This window comes from Phyllostomus discolor, chromosome 14, assembly GCF_004126475.2.
Source record: "Phyllostomus discolor isolate MPI-MPIP mPhyDis1 chromosome 14, mPhyDis1.pri.v3, whole genome shotgun sequence".
Taxonomy (NCBI): domain Eukaryota; kingdom Metazoa; phylum Chordata; class Mammalia; order Chiroptera; family Phyllostomidae; genus Phyllostomus; species Phyllostomus discolor.
This window is the reverse complement of record NC_040916.2, coordinates 44,714,311-44,735,177: the sequence shown is the minus strand read 5'-3', so window position 1 is coordinate 44,735,177 and position 20,867 is coordinate 44,714,311. Positions and strand designations below refer to the sequence as shown.

At 36.1% G+C, this 20,867-nt stretch overlaps 1 protein-coding gene across 2 annotated transcripts in view; it reads left to right on the top strand.

The window, feature by feature from the left end:
* Positions 1–20,867, top strand: part of GOLPH3L (golgi phosphoprotein 3 like) — a 33,368-nt gene that overhangs the window by 8,761 nt on the left and 3,740 nt on the right. Inside the window, exons 3-4 of one of the 2 annotated variants that reach the window (XM_028502766.2) lie at positions 12,334–12,465; positions 13,674–13,788. In XM_028502766.2, the coding sequence (XP_028358567.1) occupies positions 12,334–12,465; positions 13,674–13,788 (247 nt within the window). The remainder of the gene's footprint in view (positions 1–12,333; positions 12,466–13,673; positions 13,789–20,867) is intronic. The other variant, XM_028502767.2, reaches the window with a different exon arrangement.

The following is a 20,867-nucleotide window of genomic DNA, read 5'->3' as shown; positions in this document are numbered from 1 at the left end:
CCCATCACAAATGTAACAGTGACCTTTCCATTCTCTAAATTCCCTTGTATTCATTATATCTCTAATGTACTTACTTACTATATTTTCTAGCTTTCTTACAGGCAATGTTTAAAAGCACAGGTTTTGGAAGCAGACATATCTACGTTCAATTCCAAAGTCTACCATTTACTAAATATATGACCTGCTCTCAGTTTTCACATTTTTTTCTTTATACTTATTTTATAGAAATAGTAATATTGACTTCATAGTGCTATTGCCAAAATTAAATTAAATTACTTATATAAAATGTTAAACATGGAGCCTGACACATATAAATGTTGAGTAAATAATAACCAAAATGAAATAAAAGAAAGATAAATACCATATGATCTCTCTTATATGTGAAATAAAAAAAGAAAACTGAACTCATAGATACAGAGAACATTGATTGGTGGTTGCAGGAAGTTGGGGTGGAGTATAATGAGTGAAGTTGATCAGAAGGTACAAACTTATAAGTTTATTATTAAAAAGTCCTACGTATATAGTATTTAATATGATGACTATAGTTAATAACACTGTAGTGTATATTTGAAAGATGCTGAGGGACGAATCTTAAAAGTTCTTACTGCAAAGAAAGTTTGTAGCTGTATGTGGTGGTTAACTAGACTTACTGTGGTGATCATTTCACAACGTACATATATATAGAATCATTATGTTGTACACCTGGAACTAACATAAGAAATAAGAATTATATCTCCATAAAAATAAGAACCATATAAATGTATAATTTAAAAATTGGGTAGTAAAAAGTCGGTTAAATATTGTCCAAATAGAAATATTTAGTTAATGGAACATAATCAACAAAAGAAAAAAACAAACAAAATATAACCAGAGTCATTGAAATTAAGAACAATCTAACAGTAGCCAAAGGGGGGGGATGGGACAGTGGGGAGAAGGGTTATCAGGAACTACTATGAAGGACACGTGGATAAAACCAGGGGGGAGGGTGGAAGCAAGGGAGGGAGGGAGGTTTGGAGGGGATGGGGAAGGGGTGGAGAGAAAATACAGTTGTTCAGACAACTGTAATTGAACAACAATAAAATAATTTAAATTAAAAATATATATAAATAAATAAAAAGAAATTTAAAAAATATTTAGTTAAAAAAATGACTCTGACCACTTAATAATTTGTTTTCTTAACCTTAGAAAGGAGACTTATTTAGGAAATATCTCTTTTTAAAAAATATTTTATTTATTTGTTTTTAGAGAGAGGGGAAGAGAAAGAGAAAAACAGGGAGAGAAACCCATGATACATCGATCTGTTGCCTCTGGCATACCCCCAACCCAAGCGTGTGCCTTGACCAGGAATCAAACTGATGACTTTTTGGGTTCATAGGCCAGCACTCAATCCATTGAACTACACCAACCAGAGCTAGGAAATAACTCTTAAAGAAATCTTTGAAGTTCAATAATGCCTTCATTTCCACTTTATTTTCTTTTTCTTATGTTAAATTGAAGTAAAATTATGTGCATTAATTTTTACTTTAAAAATATTACATGTATTATGATTTATTCCATTTTTAATGTAATAAATGTAATGTTACTTGAAATTGATATCAAATGGAAATTGAAGTCACACTGAATATTGCTTTTCTTCATTATACATTATTATTTACAAAACAGCCCAACTAAAGTTTAAAAAAGAGCTTTAAAGCTGTGTGTGGACCTTGTTTGGCTCCTGATTCAAACAACCAACTGTAAAAAAATGTATTAAAAAATTGATAGAATTTGAAGGCTTACTGAATATGTGGTAATATTAAGGAATTCTTATTTGGGGCAGTGTGATTTTAGTATTGCACCATTTTACAAACATACACATTTCTTGGGGAGAGTATGGCAGTATTTTACGGATGATACATTACAATGGCTGGGATTTGCACTGAAATAATCTAAGGATGAGGTAAGAAGTATACTTGAAAGATGACTATATTTATTTATAGCTGTTGAAGATAGATTATGGGTACCTAAAGGTTCACAATCTCTCTACTTTGTGTATGTTTGGAAATTTAAACCAAAAAAATATTTCTTTAAAGAGGTGTTGGGATCATGTTTTCTTGACTACAATATTCCATTTTACATGATAATCCAATTTACTTCCTGTTATAAATGATGAAATTACCATTATCAGTTTCTTTTACCTCTACTCTGCAATATTTTATAAAAGTTTATAATGTATATATACATAATATTCTATAATTCTCATACACTGCCTTTCTATGAAAAAATGCCCCAAATTGAGGCTGGGAAAGAAACAGATGGAGGAATTGGTGGGTAGGTGAGAAGCTAGGTGTATTGTATGCATAAAGAAAAATCTGGTTTTACAGATACCAAATGAATAATAGAATGATAGAATTTATGAGTAATTTTTTATTATTTTCTTCCAAATTTTCTGAAATATATTATGCTATTTAATCAGAGAGAAAAGGCTATTTGAAAACAAAAGATATATTTGCGTTTACCTACTTTTTGTCTTCTGAAGTTTAAGCATACTGTCATTGTCTTTAAGTGTTTCTAACTCTATTTTAAATCATTTGAGGAATTGTAGGGAAATAGATTTAGAGCCCTAGACAGACTTCCAGGTTTTTCACCCTCCCCAGCCTCTTCTCAACTATCTCTTCTCTTTGGATAATGTGTAGCAATGAAAGCTCCATTTTCTCCTAAGTAACAGACTGTGGAAAAAGAAAGGCGTATAAGTTACTGTGTTTGGTGCTACAATCACTTTGAAATTTTTTAGACTAAAATTAAGGATATTTTTACTGGCCAGAATGAGATTTAAAGTTTATGTAAGAATATTCAAAGATTACCAGTTTCTTTCCTTTATTTTGGATTTCTTTTTCATTGATAAGGTATTAATTACTATATTGTTTTTACTTTCTGAACTTTTGATAATGGCTTATCTTAAGAGGAAAAATTCAACTGGAGGCCCTGAGAAAACTAATAAACTAATCATTATAACTAGTTTTGCATCTTTCTACTCAACTTCCTGAATAAGCCCGAGAGGATATAATCTTCATGTAGTTTATTGAGAAATTTTGTCCATTTGTCTAGGTTTATAATACACCCTTCCCAGCCATGCTGAAATCATCTGTTAAACCAGAATAATATTCAGGTTGCTGCTCATAATTCCCCATTATGAATAACAGAGTAAGCTTATAATGCTTAATCTCTTCTATAAAATGTCTCCTAGCTATGTGAACATGGAAATATTAATTCTAGTAATGAATTATATTAATTTACACAAGAGAAATTTAGAGCAAATCCTGGAACACTTGCAATAGAGCACTTGAAAGGAAAACAGTATAGTAACTCTTATTAAAGTAATTTTTCAGAGGAAAAAAGTAAAATTTGTTTTGCCTGTATAATTCTTTTTCTTGTATAATTTTGTATAACCCCTGGAGATTACAATGATCTTCAGACATTTGGCTCCGGAACTGGCCATGTAGAAAGGCTTCTAGATGACACAGTAAGAATCCTTCTCTCATGGAAAGTGAAGCAGTTTTAATGTTGAATTTAAATTTGGGGAGATGGGAGGGGCTTTTTCCTGATATTTTTTTCCTGATCAAGTTATATTTACTTAGTGTAAATATTTTGGAAAAATTAGAAAACCATTTTTAAACTTTTTTACATAGTTGCAATAACCTCAAATACACAATTGTGTATATGGCTGTTTTTCATTTATCAGAAGACTTTTCTAATACTATTTTTAAAAACTCCTTATAAGCATAGTTTTTAATGATACAAGTTTCTTAGCTTTTTTCCTCTTTTTATCCCAAGCAGACAACTTTAAGTTTTTTAACTTTCAGAGTTTTTTTAAGGTTTGTCTTCAAGGAAGTTCAAATAAGGGATACTTCACTAGGCAGAAATTCATCATAAAGTATTGACTATCAGAATTTATTGAAATCTCATTGTTCAGCCTTTTACAAGAGCAAAATAACATTATCAAAGATTTAAATATGTATGATCTTTGACTCAAAAATTTTTTCTAGCCCTGACTGGTGTAACTCAGTGAGTTGGATTTCATCCTGCAGACTGAAAGGTTTGCCAGTTTTATTCCCTGTCAGGGCACATGCCTGGGTTGCAGGCCGGGTCCCCACTTGGGGATGAACAAGAGGCATCCATCGATGTTTTTCTCCCTCTTTTTCTCCCTCGCTTCTCCTCTCTCTGAAAACAAATAAAATATTTTTTTTAATTAAAAAAATATATACCATACTGACTTCTGGTTAAGATGGAGGTGTAGCCCTAGCTGGTGTGCTCGTGGGTTGAGCACTGGTCTGTGAACCAAAGGGTCGCCAGTTCAATTCCCAGTCAGGGCACATGCCAAGGTTATAGGCCAGATATGGGCCTCAGATGAGGGCGTGCAAGAGGCAACTGATCAGTGTTTCTTTTGCATGTTGATGTTTCTCTCCTTCTCTTTCTCCCTGTCTGCACCACTCTCTAAAAATAAATAATATAATAAAATACAATTAAGTAAACTATAGAACAAGGCCCTGGGGTAGCTCAGGCTGTTAGAGCATTGTCCCCATATGCCAAGGTTGTGTGTTCGATCCCCAGACAGGGCACATACAAGAAACAACCAATGAAGGCGTGAATAAGTGGAACAACAAAATGAAGTCTCTAAAATATATATATATATATAAAATAAAATAAGCTATAGAACAGCCATCACTCAGAACTGTCAAATACCAAGTTGAATGGAAGTCTGATAACTACGGAATTAATGAAACCACATCCATCCAGACTGGTAGGAAGGGCATAGATGCAGAGATGCAGAGCATGCTGGTTCCACACCCACAGATGCTGGAGAAAAATTCAAAAGGGATATCTCGGGCCCAAGGAACCCAGCCCCACACCCGGACCCCAGACTGGAGTTCCAGTGCCAGGAAGATAAGTCCCCATAACTTCTGGCTGCAAAAACCAGTGGTGGATTGACTCAGTGGAGGAAACTTCCCCTTAAAGAACCCACAGACGTACTTACTCAGACTCACTCCCTCTGAGCTGCAGCACCAGGGTAGCATACAGAGAGGAACTGAAGTTTTTACAGCAAGGTGAGAGCTGGGGGATAGCTTTCTCTAAGACAGAAAGGCAGACAAAGGCCACTGTACATTTCTGAGCCCTGCCCCCACAGCCACAGAGCTGGCAGGTGGGTGCCATATCTATGACTCCACCAACCTGACAGACACTGTTTGGTCTGCCCTAGAGATCCCCTGAGGCTCCACCCCACCCAACTTATGGCTCACTCACTGTTAACAGTGGCTTTTCCATATGAATGGCTGATCTAAGCTCATGCTTCACAACTTTCTAAATTCTCTCAAACAAGGAACTGTCCGCCTCAGTGAGCCCACAGAACCCAGCCTCCATACCTCTTGCTAAGTGGCCCCAGGCCCAGCACTAGCAACAGCTAGTTTAGGTTCACGGCTTGGCTTCACCTGGGAACCTCCAAGCCCAGCACAGGTAGCAGCCATATGGAGATTGCTTTGTAGCTCTTGCAGGGTAGCTCTAGGCAAAATACAGGTAAGGGCTGACCTTGGCCTGAACCATCCAGGAAACTCCAGAGCCAACTCACCTAGTGGACAGCTACAGACCATGTCAGAGTACCACCACCCTGCCCTTGCACAACTGATTCTCCACAGAGGAAAGAACAGAGGTTGGTGGTCAATGGTCACAGCCAGTCCTTGCAGCTGACTGGCCTGGGTAAATCCCTCCCATTGACCTGTAGACAGCAATCAAGGCTCAACTACAAGGGGAGAGCGTACTCAGCCCACGTGGACAGCACACCTTGAGTACCCAGCTTGGGTGGTAGGGGACACTGTGCCACTGGACCCTACAGGACACCTACTGCATTAGGCCATGCTATCAAGACAGGGAGTCATAGCAGCTCTACCTAATGCATAGAAACAAACACAGGAAGGCTGTCAAAATGAGGAGACAAAGAAACATGTCTCAAATCAAAGAACAGATCAAAACCCCTGAAAAGAACTAAATGAAATGGAGATAAGCTATCTATCAGATGCAGAGTTAAAAACACCTGGTTATAAGGATGCTCAAGGAACTTAGTGAGGACCTCAACAGCATAAAAAAGGTCCAGTCAGAAATGAAGGATACCCTAATTGAAATAAAAAACAATTTACAGAGAAACAACAATACAGTAGATGAGGCCAAGAATTAAATCAATGATTGGGAACATAAGGAGGCAAAAAACAACCAATCAGAACAAGAAAAAAAATGAGGATAGTGTAAGTAGCCTCTGGGACAACTTTAGGCATTTCAATATTTGCACCATAGGGGTGTCAGAAGGAGAAGAGAAAACGCAAGACATTGGAAATCTATTTGAAAAAATAATGAAAGAAAATGTCCTAATTTGATGAAGGAAACAAAATATACATGCAAGTCTAGGAAGTACAGAGAGTCCAAAACAAGATGAATACAAGGAGGCCCACTCCAAGACACTTCAGAATTAAAATGCCAAAGCTTAAAGATAAAGAGAGAATCTTAAAAGCAGCAAAAGAAAAGCAGTTAGTTACCTGCAGGGGAGTTCCCATAAGACCGTCAGCTGATTTCTCAAAAGAAGTTTGCAGGCTAGAAGGGACTGGTAAGAAATATTCAAAGTGATGAAATGCGGTAACGTACAGCCAAGATTGCTGCACCCAGCAAAACCATAATTTACCATATATAATATGCACTCAAGTTTTTGTGCACATTATACACAGGATTGTTGTGCCCATTATTATACCGAGGGTATGTAATCATTATACCCAAGTATAATATGTATCCTTATTTTCCCTCAAGAATTTGGGCAAAAAATGCACATTATACATGACAAAATACAGAATCGAAGGGCAGATAAAGAACCTCCCAGACAAGAGAAAAACTAAAGGAGTTCATCATCACCAAACTACTATTATATGAATGTTAAAGGGACTTATTTAAGAAAAACAAGATCAAAACTATGAAAAATAAAATGGCAATAAATACAATCTGTCAACTTTGTAATCAATAAGAACAGACTGCTAAAAAAAAAACTGTAATCAATCAGTAAGAACAGAAATAGAATCATGGGTACAGAGAGCATTTTGATGATTACCAGATGGGAGGAAGTATAGGAGAATAGATGAAGATGTGAGGGAATTAAAAAATACAAATAGGTAGTTACAGAATAACCATGGGGATTTAAAGTATTAGAAATGGAGTAGCCAAAGAACTTATATGCATGACACATGGTCATGAACAAAGGCGTGGGGATTGCCTGAGGGAGTGGGGGGTGCTAGGTGGAGGTGGGAAAGGGGGAAAATTGGGACAATGTAATAGCATAATCAATAAATCAGTATTTTAAAACATGGATAAACTACCAATAAATAAGTAAATAATAAAATGTAATACTATGCAGCTGTTACAATGAAGGAAGTAGATCAGTATTTACAGATGTGGAAAGGTATCCAAAATAATGGGTAATTGAAAAGTTGCCACTTTGAATGATTTTATTTGTATAAATAATATTAAGAAATATGTAATAGAATATGAATATGAACTATCAGAAATACCTACTAAACTTTTATTTGGAAGGGATAAAATTATAGGAGACACTCACTTTCTAATTTATACATTTCTATAATATCCTTTTTTCCCTTTTTTATAATCATATATTACTTTTATAATCAAGACAAAACAAAATCCACTATCCAAAGATCTTATTCTGCCAATCCTCCAAGATTCTGTTATTTATGAGGGAATGTGTGATTCCTTTTGTTTTAGTAGACCCTAAAATTTTTCTCCTTCTCTTTCCCCTTATGTATATGAAGTAATTAAATTCAATGACTGAATGGTGAACTTTGGGATATATATGCTAGATCATCCTGCATACTAAAGCATTGGCCCTTTAACACAGAATCTTTATTATAAATTGTTTGAGAATTCACTGAGGCAGCTAGATATATTTAGAGGGAAATATTCCTTAGAATTATAATTATTTTTAAAAACTCGACATGTATACTTTTGTATTTTTTCCATTATGGTATATGACAATAAAAATAAAGCTTAAAGACTCCTTTGAAGAGTTTTGTATATCATGAGCTACTGTGATGGGAAAGAGTAATATTCAAAAATACACAGTTTCTACACCCTAGTCTCAATGGAGACTTCCATTGTTTCTTTATTTACATGCTTCTCATAGTTCTGTTGACAATCTGACATCACTGTCGCTGAAACAGGAACTATATAGATAGGAAGAAATGGGAAAACTTCCTTCTAATTGCCTTAATACTGGCTGAAATGTTTGCACAGCTGTTGGAAGTTATAGTCAACAGGGTTATATAAAAGGTATGCCTAAGTAAATTATATATTGTGATATAAGTTATAGTTTAACCTCAATTAGGCAGCTAAGTTGTATAAAACCAAGTATTAATTTTTAAAAAAGCTTATTTTGTCCTTAAAGAGGAGTTATAAATATAACTCTTGAAGTAGTTATGAGGCAGACAGTGGAGGGAAATAATCCCAGCTTTTGCTGTAAAATCTGGCCCTTGGGAAATGTGGATATGTGTAGGAATGTTCATGGTTCAAGCTGAGCTTTTACCAGGTTAATATACTTCAGTCAAATTTATGCTTTCAAGAAACATTTAATGAAAAATACTATGTATAAGTCAGATACACTCTCCTTAAGAAATGTATGTACAGTCTGCTGAGGGCAAACGATTGCAGTGTGGTGTGATAAATGATAAGGGAGAAGTATATATACAGAGGCACACCCAGGTGAGATGCCCAACCCAGAGAGTGAAGTGGAGGATGTGAGCTCTGTACTCTATCCTTAAAAACAAGGAGGAGTTGGAGAAAGAAGAGTATTGGTTCTTCTAGAGGGAAAGAACATGGTGTGCGAAGGCCAGTAGGCAAAAAGGATGTGTTAAGAGTACTTAAGTTTTGGAAAGCTAGAGTATAGCCTTGTAGCGGGGAGAGGCCAGAAAGAATATTAAGCAGCCTCTTGGATTGAGTGCTATACTAAGGAATTTGGCCTTGACTGTGAGAGGAACATTTGAAAGATTTCTAAGCAGAGGGGAAGGGAGTTATATAATTAGATTTGAGCTTAAAGATCATCCTGTCTAGGGGGGAAATGGAATTGGAAAATCCCTACCTCTCGCATATATAGGTCGTATGTTGTCTTGAGTAAACTTAATTTTTAATGCATCATTGCGCTCTTGGAAAGTAAAGGGAATCTTTTAGGCCCCCAAACAAACATCAAAATTAAAATATTAGAGGTGAGCAATAAAAAACTAATTTGACCTGGGGGCAAATTGACAAGTCAATCCAGAGATTCAGGAATTTGGTGGTTAGGAATAAACCTTGGGGTTGAGATAAAAGCAGGAAACGAGGTATAAATGTGGTCCCAGTGTGTGGCCTCCCCCAAAACCTCCCGTGCCCAACTCTCAGCAGAAGCAAATGCAGATCTTCCTCTCTGGAGGAAGACATCCTCAATTTAGGTTTCCACAATCTGGAAGATTCACAAAAAAATAAATATGGACCTCTTAATCAAATATCAGGCATATGAAGAATCAAACACCCATGAGAAAGAATCAGGAGAAATAACAAATAATAGGCATTCAAGGATCTCAGATCAGACAGTATAAAATATCTGTGACATTTTTTAAAGAAATGAGTCAAGTTTACAACAAAATGAAATGATCACAAATGACCAGACAAATGTGGAAAATAACTACATAGACTTTTAGAAATAAAAAATAGTTGAAATCAAAATCTCAGGGTTGGTTTAACATATTAGATTTAGATGGTGAGAGTAAATTGCAAGCCAGATGTGAAATGCCTCTGCAGAAAGCAATCTAGAGACAAAGGAAATGGAAAATATAAAAGATAGGTTAAAAGAGATGGGGGGAGCGGGGCTACAATAAGAAAGACTGAAATCCCAGAAGGAAAGAATAGAGGAAAGCAAAAAAATTTAGAGGTAAGAACTGAGAATATTTAAGAACCAAGAAGTGAACCTATAAATATAGGAAGCATATCCCAAATAGGATAAGTAAATTCACACACAGTCATATTGTAGTCAAACTGCAAATACCAAGGGAGAAGATCTTAAAAGAACCAAAGAAAAAAGGCAAATCACCCACAAAAACTACAAGCAGTAAGAATGATAGACTTCTCATTTGCACAATGGAAGCTAGAAGAGAAGGACATAATATCTTTAATGTGATAGAGAAAACTATCAAGCTAGAATTTTATATCCAGAGAAACTATCTTTCAATAACAATGGTAAAATAAAGACATTTCAGATAAACAAAGTGGAGTTTACCTCCAACAGACTTTCACTTAAGGAAATTCTACTTTAGGAAGAAGGAAAATGGTACCAGAAAGGAGCTCTGAGATTCAAGAAGCAGTGGTGAGCAAGGAAATTGGTAAGCATCTAAGTAAATCTAAACAAGTGCTACCTGTATAAAGTAATGATGCTGCTAACCATGTCTAATTTGCGAGGTTAAAAAAAGATAAAATATTGATCAAGTAGGAGAGTGGTTAATATACTAATTCATTTTAAAAATAGATCTTATATTAATTTTAATTTGTCATGCATGTTTAAATGTCAAGAATAATTTTCCTGAAGAAAAGTGAGTGTGTAATTTCCAAAGCAATAAAGAGGAAAAGTAGAATTTAAAAATGTTTAATAAAAAATTTCTTACTGCTATTACTAGTGATTTAGTTTTAGGGTTGCTTTAAAGCCATGCTAGCCCATTCCTGCCAACATCTTACGCAGCTTCTCTTCAGTGAGAGGTAATCTACACCCAAAGAGTGTTGAACAGCTCTGATGAGTGTTCATTGTGTTAGTCATAACTCCTTGCTCAGAGTCCTCAAGATTCAGTACTGCCTTTCAGTAGAAAGTTCAAAGCATCAAGGCTTTCCAGCCAACTGGCCCCAAACAACTTAGCTCATGATTTCTCTTTAAATCCTTGAATTAGATCTGCAAACATATTTGAGATCTCCTTTCTTGACACTTTAATTCAAAATGCCCTCTGAAGAATAGGTGGAATTTGCCAAATTCTCTGTCAAATTCAACCTAATTCTCAAATCCCAGCTCAGGTCTCATAAGAGGTCCGGGCTACTCTAGCCCAAAAGTGACTTATAATTTGGAAAACTATCATCCAGTGGTGTCCAGCAAGCAACCCAGGATGGCTATGAATGTGGCCCAACACAAAATCGTAAATTTACTTAAAACCTTTATTGCTCATCAGTTTTCGTTAGTGTTTATGTATTTAAGGTGTGGCCCAAAACAACTCTTTCTCTTGCAGTGTGGCCCAGAGACACCAAAAGTTTTGGACACCACACTCTAAACCAGACTTACAAGATTCATTTACGCCTGTCTCTTCTGCTTTTACAACTGAGCTTTTATTAAATTTATATTGTAACAGGACTTCCCTGAAGTTTGCGTGGTCTTTCCAGTTAGATTTTCAGCTCTTCAAGACTGGCTATTTCTTACATGTCTTTGTGTCCTCTATAGCACCTAGGGAAGGGGAACTAACATTTAAGTGCCTACTGTATGCCAGGCCCTGTAATAGAGCTTTCTTGTATATAACATTTCACTTGTTCCTCGCAGCAAGCTTACAAAGGTAGATATTAGTGTCCTCATTTTACAGATGGTGACATTGCACTTGAGAAGGATTAAGCCACATACCCAAGGCACTTAACTTGTCAGTGGCAGAGCTGGGTTTCAACTATACCACCCATCAAAATAGCTTGTATTATCAATACATATCTTGGAGGAGTCAAATCCTCAAATGGTTTGTACATTTTTCTACTTGATCCATTTGTATCCTGCTCTGAAATTTAGAGAGCTGTGGAAATAGATCTTAAAGAAGCCAAAATTCTTCTCAAAAATTAAAATTTGACATGCCAGGACTGGATGAAAGACTAAGAAGGGATTAGCCAAGGAGCATATATGCATAACCCATAGACCCAGACAACAGTGTGGTGATGGCCAAAGGGAAGGGGGTAGGGGATAGGTAGAGGCAGACAAAGTGGGGGACATGGGGACATCTGTAAAACTGTCACCAATAAAAATAAACTTAAAAAAAATTGGCATGCCAATTATTAATAAACAGCCAAATAAACAAAGAACTTAAAGTCAGAAAATCATATTGGTGGGGTGGTAGATTAAGGAAGCTAAAGAGAGATTCTTTTATTCTGTGCTTTGCATTCATGTAATATGTGAAACAAATACCACAACTAAGTGTGCCATTCATAGGGTGCTTGCTGCAAGTCCATATCCCTTTCAGAGCATTCTTTCTCTTCTCTTGTCCCCTTTTATAGGGTTACACATCTTTCTGGAATGACTGCATATCATCTGGCCTTCGAGGGGGCATCCTGATAGAGTTGGCCATGCGGGGTCGAATCTATTTGGAACCTCCTACCATGCGTAAGAAGCGGCTGCTGGACAGAAAGGTGCAGCATCCTCTGTGAACATTTTCTGAGCTTATGAAAGGGCAGATGCCAGTGGTCCATTTTGGAGAAATAAATAGAAAGATTTGAACAGTGGGACAAGATAAATATCACTGACTCAGCTGTCCCATTGTCTAATAGATTTAATTCTATATCAGATGGAGAAATCCAAGAGTCCATAGTCTAAAGAGTTACAAGAATTTCATGTATTTGTCTTTCTTTTTTAGGCAAGAAAATCACAGTTAGGATGCTGTTGATAATTCTCCCTCTCTAGCTATAGCTATAACATGAAATAGAGTCTATAGGAGGATGCACACATGTGGGCCAGGTACAGTCTTTGGTGAACTCTGGTCATCTGCAGATAAACCATTCAGTTCCTCCCCTTGCATTTACTGCAAGTCCTCTGCAGTATGTGAGCCATACTCCCGTCTCCTTCTTACTCTTTTTTTCTAAGACTTTTCTTTACTCTTTTTTTTTCTCACAACTACACTGTCATACTTGGCATATTTAGCACCAAAACCACATTCTTCAGGATCACCAGCTTCTTTTCAGTATGTATTTTTCTCTTTTAACCTATGTGTGGCATTTGACACTTTTAACCACCCTCTCCTACTTGAAACTTTTTTCATTCTTGGCCTGTTATATTTCATTCTCTTGCTTACATGGGTGTAACCTATTTCCTTTACTTCATTCCTTAACACCTGTGTCTCAGTTTGTATCCCTTTGCATAACTTCTGTCCTTCACAGCTTCATCTGTTAACTCCATAATACTAACTACTAAATCTTAGGCCTATCTTCTTTTTCCAGCCCCAGCAACATATTCAACTATTATTGGCTAGGCATTTCCACTTGGCTATCCCATATCACTTAAAACCAAACTTTTCCCCCAAACTGGGCTTCTTTTCCTGATTTTCTTATCTTCATTAATAGTTTTACAAGTAGGTTTTAACAGACTCGAAGAGTTATTATCAAATCTTTTCTCCATGATCATTTACATCCAGTTTGTCACTAGGGCCCACTTCAAATGCTGTTTTGTCTCCCCACTATCACCCCGTACCAGATGTTGCAACTTCTTGAGAACAGGCATAGTGTATTATGCTGCTTTGCATTTCTTACAGCATTTAACCAATAATGTATATATGGAATACTGAAAGATGTTAATGTAAATGAAGTGAATGAACCAGGGTCCCTTGTTTCTTCTTTCCTGAAAGGTACTGCTGAAGTCAGACAGCCCAACAGGTGATGTTTTACTGGATGAAACTCTCAAACACATCAAAGCTACTGAACCCACGGAAACTGTCCAGACATGGATAGAGCTGCTCACCGGTAAGATGGCTCAAAATGATTCAGAAATCCCACACTTGGTAATCTTGGTCCTGCTCTTAAGGTCAGGAAAAGAAATACAGAAATTCAAGGGGCTGGCTAAGGTATATATGATATGGTTCACTGTTTAACTGGACTAATGAGGAACAGAAAAAGCACAGTTAATCAATACCTAAAGTTTTCCAAAGCTTCACCTTACCATCTATCATGCCATCCCTTAAGCTCTTGAATAGTACTCTTCACGAGAAAAATGTTTAATGTCTTAACTGTATATAAAGCACATTACCATAAAGTTCACCTATTTAAAGTGTAAAATTAAATGGATTTTAGCATAGTCACACAATTGTGAAACTCCATCACAATCTTAAGTTTCGTACATTTTCATTAACCCCAAAATAAAACATACACTCCTTAGCAGTTTTCCCCACATTTCCCCCCAACCTCCTTCCAGCTCTAGACACCCCACTAATCTACATTTTGTCTTTGTAGATATTCCATATATTTCATATGAATGGAATCATACAACTTAAGGTTTTTTGTGACTGGCTTCTTAAGATAGTATGTTCAAGGCTTGTTCATGTTGTGTGGGATGTAGCAATACTTCCTTTTTTTTTCTTTTTTAAAGGCAAGTTCAAAAACTTTAATGTAAATAACTAGGAACCTATGGCCTAAAATTTTAGGAGGATCTTCAGTAGGGCACTTTGAGGTCTCAGTCCATATCATCTTCTGGAATAGTTTTTTTAATGGCAATTTTTATTAAGATATTTGTAGATTCACATGCAGTTGTGAGAAATAATACAGAGATCATTTACAGGCTTTGCCCAGAATCCCCCACCACTAACATTTTATGAAACTATAATATAATATATGATGACCAGGATATTGATGCAATCTACCAATCTTATTAGAATTTCCCCAATTATAACTTGATTCTTTTATATTGCCAAATATTTTGTTGTATGGATGTGCCATATTTGTTTATCCATTCATAAGTTGGTAGAAATTTGGGTCATTTTCACTTTGGCTATTATGAATAATGGTGTTATGAACATTCGTGGACAAGTTTTTCTATAGACATGTTTTAATTTCTTTTAGGTATATAGTGAACTTTTTTTTATTGTGGTGTAAAATATAGAGAGCATAATACTTTTTATTTTAACCGTTTGTAAGTGTATAATTCAGTGACATTAAATACATTCACACTATTGTGTACCCATCACATTTCTCTATACTGAAAGCTTTCTCATCATTCCAGACATCTCTCTTCCTGCCTTCCTGTGTTGCTTGGCAACCTCTCATCTACTTTCTGTCTCTGAATTTGCCTTTACTAGGTAACTCATATAAGTGGAATTGTATAATATTTGTCCTTCTATATCTGGCTTATTTCACTAAGCATATTTTCAAGGTCCATTCATGTTGTAACATATATCAAAATCGTATTCTTTACCACATTGTGTTTATTCATTTCATCTGTTGATAGATACTTGAGTTGTTGCCACCTTTTGGCTGTTACAGCTAATGCTGCTGTGAACACTGGTATACAAATATCTGTTCAAGTCCCTGCTTTTCATTCTTTTGGCTATATTCCTAGGAATAGAATTGCTGGAGCATATGATAGTTCTGTATTTTGAGAAACTGCCAAACTGTTTTCTACAGAGGCTGCACCCTTTTACCTTCTCATCAGTCTTGCATGAGAGTTTCTTCACATCCTCATCGGTACTTGTTATTTTCTTTATTTCCTTTTTTTTTAATTATACCATTCTGGTAGGTATGAAATGGTATCATTTTTTTAAAGAGTTTATACATTTTTTTCTTGTGATGAAGACTTTTAAGATCTATTCTCTTGGTAACTTTCAAATACAAAATAGAATGTCATTAACTATAGTCACCATTCTATACATTATATCCCAGGACTTATTTATTTTGTAATGAGAAGTTTGTACCTTTTGATCACATTCACACATTTCACACACCCCCCATACAGCCCCACCTCTGACAATCACCAGTCTGTTCTATCTGTGATTTGTCAGGGGGAGGGGGTTACATTCCATGTGTAAGTGAGATCATATGGTATTTGTCTTTCTCTGTCTGACATATAGCACTTATTATAAGGTCCATTCATGTCTCAAGTGGCAAGATTTCATTCTTTTTTATGGTTAAATAATATTCCTCTGTGGGTATGTGTGTGTGTGTCTGTGTCCATCCCATTTTCTTTTTATATTCATCCATCAATGGACACTTCAGTTGCCTACATGCTTTGGCTATTAAAAATAATACTGCAGTGAACATGAGAGCTTATATATCTCTTCACATTAGTAGTTCTATTTCCTTTGGATAAATACCCAGAAATGGAATTGCTGGGTCTTATGGCAGTTCTATTTTTAATTTTTTGAGGAACCTCCATACTGTTTTCTGTAGTGGCCACACCAGTTTATACTCCCACCAGCAGTACACAAGTGTTCCCTTTTCTCCACATCCTCTGCAACACCTGTTATTTCTTATCTTTTTGATGACAGCCATTCTAACAGGTAAGAAGTAATATCTCATTGCGGTTTTGATTTGTATTTCCCTGATAACTAATGATGAGCACTTTTTCATGTATCTTTTGGATATCTGTATTTTCCTCTTGGAAAAATGTCTATTGAGATTCTTTGCCCATTTGACTTTATGTTACATTCCTTGGATAAATTTCGCTTGATTGTAGTGAATAATTCTTTTAATATGCTTTTGGATCGAATTTGTTAAAATTTTATTAATGATTTTTACATCTATATTCATTAGAATTATTGGTGTGTGATTTGATCTAAAGCCACACACCAATGCATGAGAGTTATACCACTCTCATGCATTGTCTAGTGCTGTCTAACACACACTGTCTAGTGTGTTATAGACAGCATATAGTTGGGTCATGTTTTTAACCCATTCTGCCAATTTTTACTTTGTAAAGAATAGCTTAATCCATTTACATTTAAATAAATTACTGATGCTTCTACCATTTTGCTGGGGTATTTTTGCTGTTTGTTTTCTATATGCCTCACAGCTTGATTTTTCCTCTCATTTCCTGCATTAATGTCTTCTTTTATGTTTACTTGCTTTTTCTTTTATAATGAAACATTTTTATTTCCATTCATTTTATTTTGTGTACATTGCATGACTGTTTTCTTTGGTGTTACCATGGGGATTACATTTAGCATCCTAAATTTATAACCACCTGATTTGAATTTATACCAACTTAACATCAATTACATACAAAAATTCTTCTCCTATACTGCTCCATTCCACCCTTTTTGTTTTGATGTCATTAATGACTATAATGATATAATTATATCATTATAGATTGTGTGCCCAGTTATAGATTAATAATTGTTTTTAATGTATTCATCTTTTAAAGCAAATAGAAAATAAAAGGTGGTGTTATAAACCAAAATCATAATACCAGCTTTTATAGTTGTCTGTGTATTTAACTTAAATCGGGATTTTTATTTCTTCATACTGCGTCCAGTTACTGTCTACTTTTCATTTCAACCTGCAGGACTCCCTTTTAGCACTTCTTGCAGGCAAGTCTATAGAGTGGTAACAACCTTCCTCAGTTTTTGTTTATGTGAAAAAGTCTTAATTTCTCCCTTATTTTTGAAGGGCAGTTTTCCTGGATGTAGAATCCTCAGTTGAAAGGGGCTTGGGTTGTTGTTTTTTTCCCCCCTATCTCTTTGAATATATCAGCCCACAGCCTCTGGCTTCCAAAGTTTTTGATGAGAAATCTGCTAATATCTTATTAGGGGTCCTTTGCATGTGACAACTCACTTCCCCCTCCCTTCTTTCAAGATTACTTTTGGCTTTCAACTGTTTGCTTATAATATGTCTCAGTACAGATGTTTTGTTCAACACTGAGTTTGTTAAGCTTCCTAGATTTGTAGATTCATGCCCTCCATCAAATTTGGAAAGTTTTCAGCCATTACTTTTTCAGCTATTCTTTCTTTCCCCTTTTCTGACTCTTCTGTGATTTCCACAAGGCAATTCTTGCCACCATTTGGCAGTGTCCCAGGGGTCCCTTAGGCTCTATTCCTTTTTTTTTTTCACTTGTTTTATTTCCATTCCTCAGACTATATAATTTTAATTGTCTTATTTTCAAATTTTCTGAATCTTTTCTCTGTCTGTTTAAATATGTTTTTGAGGACTTCCAATCAAGATGGAGGCACAGGTAGATATACTTTACCTCCTCACACAACTAAAAAAAGGACAATAACAAATTTAAAAACAAAAAATAACCAGAACTGCCAGAAAATTGAACTGTATGGAAGTCCAACAACTGAGGAGTTAAAAGAGGAAACATTCACTCATACTGATAGGATGGGTGGAAACAGGCAGCTGGGGCACAGAGGACGCATGGCAAGGTGGTGGCTGGAGGACTGGGTGGACAAGGTGGAGACTGGCAAATGAGGCAGTCCCACATCTGCATGCGGATAAACCAGAAGTAACAACTGGGGAGTGAGATAGACCATGCAACCGAAGGTTCCAGCATGGGAAAAGAAAGCTTCAAAAGCTGTGGCTGTAAAAACTTGGGGGGGCTGCATTGGTAGAGAAACTCCCACCCTCACAGGAGAGTTTGTTGGAGAGACCCACAGGGTCTTAGAATGTACACAAACCCACCCACCCAGGAATCAGTATCAGAAGGGCCCAATTTGCTTGTGGGTAGCGGAGGAAGCAATTGAAAGCTGGCCAAGAGCAGAGCAAGTGGCATTGTTCCTTCTCGGACTCCTCCCCCACATACAGCGCCACAACACAGCAACGTGGGTTGACTCACCCTAGCAAATACGTAAGGCTCTATGGCATGCCAAGACAAAAAAAAAAATATATGGGTCAAATGAAAGAACAGATCAAAGCTCCAAAAATAGAATTAAGTGATGAAGAGATAACCAGCCTATCAGATACAGAGTTCAAAACAGTGGTAATCAGGTTGTTCACAGAAATGATTGAGTATGGTTGCAATATAGAGGAAGAAGTGAAGGCTATGCAAAGTAAAATAAAGGAAAATATACAGAGAACCAACAGTAAAGGGAAGGAAACCAGGATTCAGATCAATGATTTGGAGCAGAAGGAAGAAATAAACACTCAACCAGGACAAAATGAAGAAACAAGAATTCCAAAAAAATGACAGGCTTAGGAACCTCTGGGACAAGCTTAAATGTTCCAACATCTGAATCATAGGGGTGCCAGAAGGAGAACAGGAAGAGCAAAAAATGGAAAACTACTGGAACAAATAATGAAAGAGAACTTCCCCAGTCTGGCAAAGGAAATAGACTTCTAGGAAGCCCAGGAACCTCATAGTCCCAAGGAAGTTGGACCCAAGGAAGCACACACCAAGGCACATCATAATTACATTACCCAACATTAAAGCTAAAGAGAGAATCTTTTTTTTTTTTTTTTTTTAAAGATTTTATTTATTTTTAGAGAGGGAAGGGAGGGAGAAAGAGAGAGAGAGAGACACATCAATGTGCGGTTGCTGGGGGCTGTGGCCTGCAACCCAGGCATGTGCCCTGACTGGGAATCGAACCTGCGATGCCTGGTTCGCAGCCCGTGCTCAATTCACTGAGCTACGCCAGCCAGGGCTAAGGAGAGAATCCTAAAAGCAGCAAGAAAAAAGGAAACCGTTAACCTACAAAGGAGTTCCCATAAGGCTATCAGCTGATTTCTCAAAAGAAATCTTGCAGGCAAGAAGGGGCTGGAAAGAAGTATTGGAGGTCATGAAAGGCAAGGACCTACATCCAAGATGACTCTATCCAGCAAAGCTATCATTTAGATAATATTTGAAGTGGGCCCTTCAAATATTATTTTTGTCTCCCCACTACACTTCATACTAGATTTTTAACTTCTGAAGGACCAGAACAGGGACTGTTTTCATAGGTGGTAACATCATTTTACATTTATTCCTACCACCAGTGTGAGTTTTAGTTCTTCCATGTCCTCATTACTTGTTACTGTTTTTTATTTTATTTTAGTCACCCCAGTCAGTATATAGTAATATCTAACTGTGGTTTTTATTTGTATTTCTATAATGACTAATTATGTTAAGCATCTTTATATGTGCTTATTGGCCATTTGTATACCTTCTTTGGAGAATTGTCCATTTAAATCTTTTACACATTTTTAACTGTTTTTACCTTTTTGCTATTGAATTGTACTTTTAAATATATTCTAGATACAAATCTCTTAGCAGATATGTGATTTGCAAAAATTTCATTCCAGTCTCTTTTTTAAATATATTTTATTGATTATGCTATTACAGTTGTCCCATTTTTTTTCTTCCCTTTATTGCCCTCTGCCCTGTACCCACTCTTCCACCGTCATTCCTTCACTTTATTTCATATCCATGGGTCATACATATAAATTCTTCGGCTTCTCCATTTTTCATACTATTCTTAACTTCCCCATCTATTTTGTACCTATCACTTATGCTTCTTATTCCCTGTACCTTTTCCCCCATTCCCCCCATGCCCCCTTCCCACTGATAATCCTCCTTGTGATCTCTATTTCTGTGAATCTGGCATGTCTTTCCATTTATTTAGATCTTCTGTAATTTCTTTCAGCAATATTTTATCATTTTCAGTGCATATCTTGGACCTCTTTTGTTCAACTTATAAGTATTTTTGATGGTACTTTTTGATGCTATTATAAATGTAGTTTTTAAATTTTATTTTCTAGTTCATTACTAATGTATAGAAACAATTGATTTGTATGCACTAATTTTGTAGCATGCAACCTTGCTGAACTAGTTTATTAAGTGTAATAGTTTTTAAATATATTCCTTAGATTTTTAATATACAAAATCATGTTATCTAAAAATAAAAATAGTTTCACTTCTTCCTATCTAATCTGGTCACCTTTATATCTTATTCTTGCCTAATTTCCCTGGTTAGACTCTCCAGTACAGTTCTAAATAGAAGTGATGAGAATGGGTATCCTTGTCTTATTCCTGATCTTAGCAGGACAGCAGTTTTTCACCTGCTGTGGGTTTTTCATAAATTCCCACTCTCAGGCTGAGGAAGTTCCCACCTACTCATAGTTTGTTCAGTGTTATTATCATA